The sequence below is a fragment of the Solanum verrucosum genome, unplaced genomic scaffold (assembly GCF_900185275.1).
Source record: "Solanum verrucosum unplaced genomic scaffold, falcon-dt-bn FXZP01000197.1, whole genome shotgun sequence".
NCBI classification, from domain to species: Eukaryota; Viridiplantae; Streptophyta; class Magnoliopsida; order Solanales; family Solanaceae; genus Solanum; species Solanum verrucosum.
The window spans coordinates 1,808,509-1,819,237 of record NW_026020363.1 but is presented as its reverse complement, the minus strand read 5'-3'; the positions used below and the strand labels follow the sequence as shown (position 1 = coordinate 1,819,237).

At 38.4% G+C, this 10,729-nt stretch overlaps 1 protein-coding gene across 1 annotated transcript; it reads right to left on the bottom strand.

Annotated features, from left to right (window-relative positions):
• Positions 1–282: 282 nt before the first annotated feature.
• Positions 283–9,118, bottom strand: LOC125837808 (uncharacterized). The gene is made up of 7 exons (XM_049516879.1): positions 8,776–9,118; positions 6,259–6,489; positions 5,943–6,116; positions 5,087–5,157; positions 2,972–3,158; positions 1,261–1,394; positions 283–423 (listed from the first exon to the last, which is right to left on the bottom strand). Exons 1-7 carry the CDS (start codon positions 9,116–9,118, stop codon positions 283–285), a joined length of 1,281 nt encoding a protein of 426 aa, XP_049372836.1.
• Positions 9,119–10,729: the final 1,611 nt, after the last annotated feature.

Here is a 10,729-nt window from a genome sequence, read left to right as displayed (position 1 = left end):
ACATTCAACACACGCGAGGTGGCAAATTTTTTTGACCGGGTCAAAATCATTTTGCAATTTTAAATAAATAGAGCCGCAAGCTCAAACATTCACAGAAAAGCAATATTAGCACAATTGTAAAATAGAACGGCCCAAATATATACACAAAACATGAACACGAGTAGCAAACAAAAGTGGGCCTCAACCCACCACAAATAAAAAATATTTGTCCTCAAATGCAAATAAAAATATCCAAAAGTGAAATAAAGTAATAGAGAGAGGGAGGTAAAGAGGGAGTCTTGTCTACACAGTAGCTCTATTTGTATTGGCATCAGTGCCTGGTGCATCGCTCTGGTCCTGGGTATCTGTACCCGGAGTCGCCTCAGAAGAAACAACAGTACCAGACCTACTAGGAGCTGCCAAAGGTGTATCCGCCAAAAAGGCCTACAGAACTGCATAGAATCCCCGGGCCCACAAAGGAACATTAGGATATCTGATAGTGGTCTTCCTATCAGAAGTGCGCCTCTTGCCCTTGCCTTGATTTCCAGGTGGAGGTTCTTGTCTTCCCTTCTTGGGAGGATTTCACTCCCCCCCCCTTTCATTTATTGTGATATCCTGTGCTCTTTTCCGGGGTGGCATGAAAATATTGGTATTTACCATATCTTCGGGATACTTAGACTTCTCCCTGCTAGACTCAATAACATGCAAGAAAAACCCCACAAGATTTAACTGATTTTAAGGCATAAAAACACGGGATTTTAACAATATAAACACTACGGGCAAGATTTTCACATGCATAAGTAAAAACAATTAAGATCAGAGACGTTTAGCACACATCACTAAGGTAAGATCATTGCAAATGACTACAAAATTGCTAAAAATAAATTTGTGGTTCGGAAAACCAACCTTAGATGCCAATTAAAATACTTTTGAAATGCTAGGCGACAATATAATCCATTCTGAACACAAATCAATGACTAAAATACTTTAAAATTGCAAAATCTAGAAATTGAGATGAGGGTATGAGTTTGTTACAATTGAAAGTGAGGAAAAGTGAAGAGTTTGAAAGTTTAAACCTTTGGTCTTTTAAGAAACCATCCAGTTCTCGCCAATTCGGCGACATTAGTCGTTCTCACCGACCCACTTGACGACACGCCAAGTGGTAACTTATCTCACCAAGTTTTACAGGATCCTCTATTGATATGGGGGTCCAAACGATGGATTATATCAGGATCACCGACCTGGTCAGCGATTCAGCAGTAATTTCCTAGTCTCGCCGACTTTTATAGACTCCAATGTGAAGTTGTCTTGAGTCCAACTGCAGTCTGGGTCGGGGTCGCTGAACTTTTCAGCTATTCGCCGACTGGACACTTTGATCGCCAATATGCACTTTTCAACAACTTTCCCACGTCGACCTACACAAACAACACACCATTATTTCTTAAAGCAAAAATAAAGCGATAAGGGGTCTTAGGTTGCCTCCCAAGCAGCGCCTTAGTTAACATCATGGCACGACTCAAGTCCCCACTTAAGTACCATTAGTGGGGTTTGCCTCACTTTCATAAGGCAACCCCTCTTCCGACTCTAGGTAGAGACAATCCCGAAGCATCTTATCTGGAATTCCATGAGTTGGGCATAACTACAAGAAAGCCTTAAACATTTGCCACAACTCATAAACTGACTCACCCTCCAATTTACTGAAACTTAGGATGTTATCCCTAGCATCATCATATTCAGAGGAGGGTGGTCTATTGGGTCATCGTTGCGAGAAGATATGCTCAATTTTCCTGTTCAAAACAGCAACAAAAAAGCCAAAACTAAAAATTAAGTAAGTTCAACTATAATTAGCAAGAACGAAATTCAACTTAAGTAAAAGTTCTCAACTACCACCACTCCCCGGCATCAGCGCCATTTTGATGTTTACGTAATCAAGACACAACTTCCGATGCAAGTGTCTATGATCGTACAATAGTTTAGTAACCCAACCAAGGGTTGGGATCGTTCCAAGGGAGTGGTTTTGAGAATTTATAGAAAAAAGAAATTTAGTTCTAACTAGTCATAGCTAAAAACATTAATGAGTAAAACCATTGTAAATTAAAAAGGGGGACACAAGAGCGTCAATTAACAATGGGGGGTTTTGCCTCAAATAAGGTAAATACAGTAAAATAAACTAGGGTTTCTAAATAATGAGAGGGGATTCTTGGGATGTGACGGGAATGCGGGTTAAGCTAGATTATTGGGTACATTCTTGCGATAGCAAAATTATAGAGTAATAGTGACTAGGCTAAGCTTTATGTGGGAATAAGTTCTCTCTCGAGCAACTTACCCCATTTAAAATGGGTTTCTCTCGGACACCCACTTGCCCCATGAAGACCAGCCTACACGTTACCCCACTCACTCTCTCTCGGTGAGTGTTAGGATGTGAGACTAGGGTTCACTCTCTCGAGCTGAATCTCATGTCGACCCACTCCTTATCCCATCAATCTAGCAGTCTTGGTTTCATGACTTCTTTCTCGAGCAAGCCAAAAACTCATAAATAAACTTGTATTTTTAACTACAATTTTTTTTAATTCATCCACAACTACTTAATGAAATCACCATTAAACTTTATCCAATCTATCAACAAACAAGATCCAACAACAATCCTAACCCATATTCGCTAAATCACACCTCAAGAATGGGGTTTTTAGCTACACATCAAGAGATAGAAATTTATACCTAAATGAGCTTGCATTCAAATGGGTATGAAGATTTAAGTCTTGTTACAGGCCAATAATGAAGAATCCAAGAGACCTAAGTCCAAATCCTGGAGATGAAACCCTTTTTTTCTTCAAGTCTTCTAGACCCTCTCAAACTCAGAGCATAAATACTAAAAGTACTATTCTATATGAAAATTAAAATAATTGTTCCCCTAAAACTGAAAATTACAATAATTGTTCCACTAAAACTGAAAATTATAATAATTATTCCACACTAAAACTAAAAATCTAACTAGTATTTATAGTTTTCTCAGATTGGTGTTGTAGTGGATCTTTCGGCGTCATTAGTCGTCGATCAACTCTGTGATTCGCCCTAGCTTCAGCATCTTCGTGCTCTGGGTCATTGGACGACATGGTACTGCTTCGCGGAATTCTCGGGATGCACCGACTGCTCCCTTTTTCCTCCGACTTGATCCTTTCCTTCAGGCCCAGGACACTAGAATAAAAAGAGAAGTAAGACACTTGGGCGACACGCCAAGTGGACTCGGCGATCCTCAGGCCTTCATTTATTCGTTCTTTTCAGCTTTTTCGTTCCTTTTTGCGATGTAGTGTCCATGCTTTGCTTCAAACTTCAAATACCTGAAACTTAAAGGTTTTCATCAGCTATTGAGATAAAATAAGCATTTGAGGACACAATTTCTATTAAAATATAGCCCTAAATAAGTCCAATTTGTGGACTCATCAACACCCCCAACTTAAACTTTTGCTTGTCCTCAAGCAAACTTAAGTTCAGCCGTTAAAAAAAGGTGTCTCGAACAGTGCTACACTAGACTCAATCATGAATGCACACAACAAGACTCAATTTACTTATGCAAAGATCAAGTGTGTACTCAAAGATTCAAGTGTTGACACACCTATACCAAAGATTCTCAAGCTCGCAATACTTGCTTCAAATGCAAGTTCAAGCTCAACAAAAGCTTTCGAATGGCCTCACACAAACGATGATTCCATTTTCACATGCAAAGGTATAATCAATTTAAAGTTCAGGATTCAGATACAACGCTTACACTCACAAAGAGGAATACAATGCATACTTTCACCCATAGGTTTGCCCGTATTTTCCAATCAACATTTATTTCGACTTTCTCAAGATCTCAAAGGTCTTAACAAGGCTTGTAACAGGGCTGAGCGTAGAGATATGATCATTTAGGCTCAGTGACTTTTATCCTCATGACATGTGGTGCTCTCAACACTTCCTTTCTTTTTCCTTCATCATTTTCATTGGTGCATCATAGGTCATCATATTATTTGCTTTCCATGGATTGTTTGGGAACCCCATCTCTTTTATACTTTATTGTGCAACTCTCTTTTACATTCTTTTCTTTTATTTTTCTCTTTCTCTTTTTTTTTTTTAAATATGGAGGGGTTCCATTTTTCTCAACACCATGGGTTAATGGAGACTTCCCTTGCACTTCTTGATTTTCCCTTTTCTTTTTACCACACCCCCAACTTAGGCTTTTGGCCTAATTTGGCTATTTAACTAATCACAATTCAAGAGGTTTATTGGTAATGAATTAAGAAATGTCTAGTTTTCATCAAGTTTCTTCCAAAGAAGGGTAAGGCTCAAAGGGTGTTCAAGAGAGAATAACACGCTCACAAGGTGGGTCACAAAAGAGGTATATGTCAAATTGGTTCACACTCTTCGAAGTTGCCTAAGATCATATCAAGAGAAAGTCTTACTTAGTCAACCAGACCAATAGGGCATATTCTAGGTGTTGTTATGCATGTTTCCAGTTAAGCTTTTCACACAAGTGATCGACACTTAAGTCTAACAAGACTCCACACTTTTGCTAGTGTGCAACGATCATCACAAGAGAATCAATTTGATAAATGGCTAATCACAACCAGATGCAAAGAGTTCACAAATTGTCTATCCAACTTCATTTGGCCTCATCATAGCCACGCATTCATGTTCGTTCGATTGTAAACACTATTTTCTTCATTGGTATTGATCGGGACCGAGACTTAAATTTTGCAAAAGAACATCCACATTTAACACACGAGAGGTGGCAAAACATTTTGGACGGGTTGAAATCATTTTACAATTTAAAATAAAAGGAGACGCAAGCTCAAACATCCACATAAAAGCAGTATTAGCACAATTTTAAAATAGAACGGCCCAAATATATACTCAAAACATGAACATGAGTAGCAAACAAAAGTGGACCTCAACCCACCACAAATAAAAAACATTTGTCCTCAAATGCAAATAAAAATATACAAAAGTGAAATAAAGTAACAGAGAGAGGGAGGTAAAGAGGGGGTCCTGTCTACACAGTCACTCCATCTGTCTGGGCATTAGTGCCCGGTGCATCACTCAGGTCCTAGGTCTCTGTACCCGGAGTCACCTCAGTAAAAATAACTGTACCAGACCTACTAGGAGCTGCCAAGGGTGTATCCGCCAAAAAGGTCTGTACAACTGCATAGAATCCCCAAGCCCACGAAGGAAAATTACGAAATCCGATAGTGGTCTTCCTATCAGAAGTGGGCCTCTCGCCCTTACCTTTATTTCTAGGTGGAGATTCTTGTCTTTCTATCTTGGGAGGATTTCACCCCCCCTTCATTTATTGTGATATTCGGTGCTCTTTTCCGAGGTGGCATTACAATATTGGTATTTACCATATCTTCGGGATACTTAGACTTCTCCCTGCTAGACTCAACAACATGCAATAAAAACCCCACAAGATTTAACTAATTTTAACGCATAAAAACACGGGATTTTAACAATATAAACACTACGGGCAAGATTTTCACAGGCATAAGCAAAAACAATTAAGATCAGAGAGGATTAGCACACATCACTAAGCTAAGATCATTGAAAATGAGTACAAAATTGCTAAAATTAAATTTGGGGTACGAAAAACCAACATGAGATACCGATTAAATTACTTTTGAAATGATAGGCGGTAATGTAATCCACTCCGAACACAAATCAATGACTAAATTACTTTAAAATTCCAAAAATATAGAAACTGAGGTGCGGGTGTGCGTTTGTGACAATTGAAAGTGAGGAAAAGTGAAGAGTTTGAAAGTTTAAACCTTTGGCCTTTTAAGAAACCGTACAGTTCTCGCCAATTCGGCGACATTAGTCGTGTTCGCCGACACACTCGTGGACACGCCAAGTGGTCACCTACCTCACTGAGTTTTACAGGATCCTTTGTTGATATGGGGGTCCAAACGACGGATTAGATCTAGATCGCCGACCTGGTCGGCGATTCAACAATAATTTCCTAGGCTCGCCGACTTTTACAGACTCCAATGTAAAATTGTCTTGAGTCAAACGAAGGTCTGGGTCGGGGTCGCCGACCTCTTCGGCATTGCACCGACTGGACCCTTTGCTCGCCAATCTGCACTTTTCAACAACTTTCCCACTTCGACCTACACAAACAACACACCATTATTTCTTAAAGCAAAAATAAAGCGATAAGGGGTCTTGGGTTGCCTCCCAAGCAGCGCCTTAGTTAACGTCGTGGCACGACTCAAGTCCCCACTTAAGTTCCAATAGTGGGGTTTGCCTCACTTTCATCACGCAACCCCTCTTCTGACTCTGGGTAGAGACATTCTAGAGGCATCTTATCTGGAATTCCATGAGTCGGGCACCGCTGCAAGAAAGGCTTAAACGTTTGCCAAAACTCATAAACTGACTCACCCTTCAATTTACTAAAACTTATGAGGTTATCCCTTAGCATCATCATTTTCAGAGGAGGGTGATCTATTGGGTCACCGTTGCGAGCAGATATGCTCAATTTTTCTATTCAAAACAGCAACACAAAAATCAAAACTAAAAATTAAGTAAGTTCAACTATAATTAACAAGAACAAAATTCAACTTAACTTCTCAAGTAACACCACTCCCCGGCAGCGGCGCCATTTTGATGTTTACGTATTCAAGACACAACTTTCGATGCAAGTGTCTACGATCGTACAATAGTTTAGTAACCCAACCAAGGGTTGGGACGTCCCAAGAGAGTGGTTTTGAGAATTTATAGAAAAATGAAATTTAGTTCTAACTAGTCATAACTAAAGACATTAACGAGTAAAAACATTGTAAATTAAAAAGGGGGACACAAGAGTGTCAATTAAGAATGGGGGGTTTTGTCACAGATAAGGTAAAAACAGTAAAATAAATAAGGGTTTCTAAATAATGAGAGGGGATCCTTGGGATGTGACGGGAATACGGGTTAAGCTAGATTATTGGGTACATTCCCGCGATAGCAAATTTATAGATTAATAGTGTCAAGGCTAAGCTTTACGTGGGAATAAGTTTTCTCTCGAGCAACTTATCCCATTTCAAATGGGTTCCTCTCGGACACCCACTTGCCGAGTGAAGACCAGCCTACGCCTTACCCCACTCACTCTCTCGAGGTGAGTGTTAGGATATGGGACTAGGGTTCACTCTCTCGAGCTGAACCTCATGTCGACCCACTCCTTATGCCATCAATCTAGTAGTCTTGATTTCGTGACTTCTCTCTCGAGCAAGCCGAAAACAAATAAATAAACTTATATTTGCAACTACAAATTTGTTAAATTCATCCACAACTACTCAACAAAATCACCATTAGACTACATTTAATTTATCAACAAACAAGATCCAACAACAATCTTAGCCCATATTCGCTAAATCACACCTCAAGAATGGGAGTTTTTAGCCACACAACAAGCGATATAAATTTTTACCTAAATGAGCTTGCATTCAAATGGGTATGAAGATTTAAGTCTTGTTACAGGCCAATAATGAAGAATCCAAGAAACCCAAGTCCAATTCCTTAGAGATGAAACCCTCTTTTTCTTTAAGTCTTGAAAACCCTGTCAAACTCAGAGCAAAAATACTAAAAAGTACTATCCTATATACATATTATAATAATTGTTCCACTAAAACAGAAAATTATAATAATTGTTCCACTAAAACTGAAAATTATAATAATTATTCCACACTAAAACTAAAACTCTAACTAGTATTTATAGTTTTCACAGATTTGTGCTGCAGTGGATTATTCGGCGTCGTTAGTCGAAATTGCCGATCAACTCTGTGATTCGCACTTTGGTGTAATTCATCACTGTCTTACACCATCCTTAAGCATCTTCGTGCTCTGGGTCATTGGGCGACATGGTACTGCTTCGCGGAACTTCTTGGCGATGTACCGACTGCTCCCTTTTTCCTCCAACCTGATCCTTTACTTTAGGGCCCAGATCACTGAAATAAAAGGCGAAGTAACACCATTCGGCGACTCACCAAGTGGAGTTGGCAATCCTCAGGCGTTTATTTCTTCGTTCTTTTCAGCTTTTTCGTTCCTTTTTGCGACGTAGTGTCCATGCTTTCCCTCAAATACCTGAAACTTAAGGGTTTTCATCAGATATTGAGATAAAATAATCATTTGAGGACACAATTTCTGTTAAAACATAGCCCTAAATGAGTCCAATTTGTGGATTCATCAACATGAATTCTGAGAAGAAACATATGCTTCGTTGCACAAGGACCACTTGATATTTTGGTATGCAAAACATTCTATGCAAAGCCTCGGCATATCATTCAGGTGCCATTGCATAAGCCATTTGCAGGGTCTAAATTCCTTAGCAGCATGATGGGTGCATTTTCCTTTAATTCTAACCTGTATTTAATAGGATATTTCAAAATACATCCATATTGATTTTTGTTACCGCCTCTTCAGGATTGTAATTCGTAATGTATTTTTCTACAATACCTATCTGGCGGCAGTCCGTATGGTGTTATAGTGTTTAGATATTCTTGTTGGTAATAGTTGTTGGTGTCATCTTCTGCTAGTCAAAGCTATTGAATATCTTGCTTTCACATGGGAATAGGGATATTAACTTGTAAATAAGATTATCCACATGGTCATTTTTTCTTGCTAAGATAGCTCGTTCGGTGACATATTTTGCCCTAGTAGCATTTTTTTGTAGGTTTGGAAATATCTCTTTTATAATAGATTCTTCTGGAATTCCATCCCTACAATGCTTGACAATTAATTGTTCTGGAAAAAGGATTAAATTGTCTCTTATCGTTGGTTCATCTTTGTTACCCACAAAAAGTAAGAACTCAATGAATGTTGAATCCGTTTTTGCTCTCATATTTCTCGTAAATTGAATATTCTCCATCAAAGGCGAGAGATATGATTTCACCAAGCTTGCATTTACAATTTCTGCTCTAGTTGATTTTGGAACTACTGGTAACATCTGACAAAAATAACCTCCAAAAACTATGACTTTTCCACCAAATGGTTTATCGATGTCCATTATGTCTCTAAATCTCCTATCGACTGTTTCTATTGTTTGCCGCTTGGCCATTGGGCCTTCATCCCATATAATCACTTTTGCATTTCTAATCAATTTGGCAGCACCATTTTTCTTTGACATGTTCGTCATAGTTGACTCATTTGTTTGCAGGGGGATCTCAGACCTCGAGTGTGATGTACGTCCTCCCGGTAAAATTGAAGTTGCTACACCACTGGTTATTGTAGCCAAAGCTATCATACCTCTTGATCTAACATTGGAAAGCAATGCACGGTATAGGTATGGTTTCCCAGTTTCCCAAGTCCATCCACAAAGAATATTCCAGTTGTTCCAGTATCGATTATTTGCACTATTTTTGTAAAAGCATGCTCTTGTTCTGGATATAATTGTGATTGTGCATCAAAATCTTCTAAAGGTATTTACACGGAAAGTTCTTCATTTAATTCTCTACATTCCGATGGACAACCGTCGAGCAATTTGTGATGTAGTTGAGGAATGTTATATATATCTATGCTTTTTCCCATACTTTCCAAACAGTGATTAATACTATTTAGAGTACACTATAGTATAATATTGTGAGAGTTGCCATATAGACTGCTAAAGTCCTCAGACATATCCTCATAATAAGTATCCCTGAGTTTTCAAATATCATGTGGGTTACAATGAACCAAAATTGTACAAACAAACTTCGGAGAGCAGATCGCATTTTGAAGATAACAACCTCTCCTAAACATTCTAATATACTATTGTCGGGCTCTAGTAACCCTCTTTCTTTGGCCACTTCTTTGAAGGTATCACATTGACTACCGTTGACAGTGAGTAAGTCATTGAATGACAATGGTCCTCTTACATGGTTTAGTAATAACATCTCATAATAACTTTCCCCTTCTCGAGGATTAGCTATATAATTTAATGAATTGTTTAGTAATAAGTTTAACAATTATCGATGTGTATGAAGTTAAAGTGTACTACATCTACCTTACCAATTGCAATGCGACCAATTACATATCTTGCTTTTCTTTTTGTCCAAGTCTTTACCTTGGGATTCCAAACATAATACTTAGGAAATTCTCTATAAAGGTATGCTCATGCTTCAGTGTAAATTGAGCACATCCTAAAATACTCGTTCAATATTGTTTACTTGACACTATCCCAGGCGATGATGTTTTGTAAATTTTGCTTTTTCCAGTAAAATACTGTGAGCTCATTTAGAGTTAGTATTTGTATTGTTACTATTATATTTATTATTTTAAATAAATCACATTTTTTTATGCATTAATATGTGTGCCTGAATGTTTTCCCGGAAGATGCAGTTAAAGGTTGATCACTGGACGTTGCATTTCACTCAAGTTGAATTCATATATTCAAACGGTGAAACCTACCGTCTATCTTCGAAGTTTGAATCTCGTCAATAACTTTTTCACCATCATCAGACTGAACATAAACAGCACACCGATCATGACCTTTATATATATACTTGTATAGATACTTTATTGCTTTGACTCCCAAGTAGAGCTCAACATTAATGTGACAATTGTATCTTGTGAGCGGATAAGGGCTATAAGGTACCACCCATTGATTAATCATATTCATTCCATGAACACTCTCTATCCTTCCATCCCTTCTTCTTTTATAAATTGGATATCTGTCCTTTGCTTGAATTGATTTGTTGTTGTATGGCCTAGGATAATGATATTTATATTGTCCATTCTGCATGCACGCATTTGTTGGCCGTTTGTGTCC

Coding starts and splice junctions, on each gene's coding strand:
- LOC125837808 (XM_049516879.1), bottom strand. CDS start 9,118: ATGACGAACATGTCAAAGAAAAATGGTGCTGCCAAATTGATTAGAAAT. Junction 1,395..2,971: donor TGAGAAAACTATAAATACTA/GTTAGATTTTTA, acceptor TTGTTTGTGTAG/GTCGACGTGGGAAAGTTGTT. Junction 424..1,260: donor TCACATTGGAGTCTATAAAA/GTCGGCGAGACT, acceptor GCAGTTCTGTAG/GCCTTTTTGGCGGATACACC.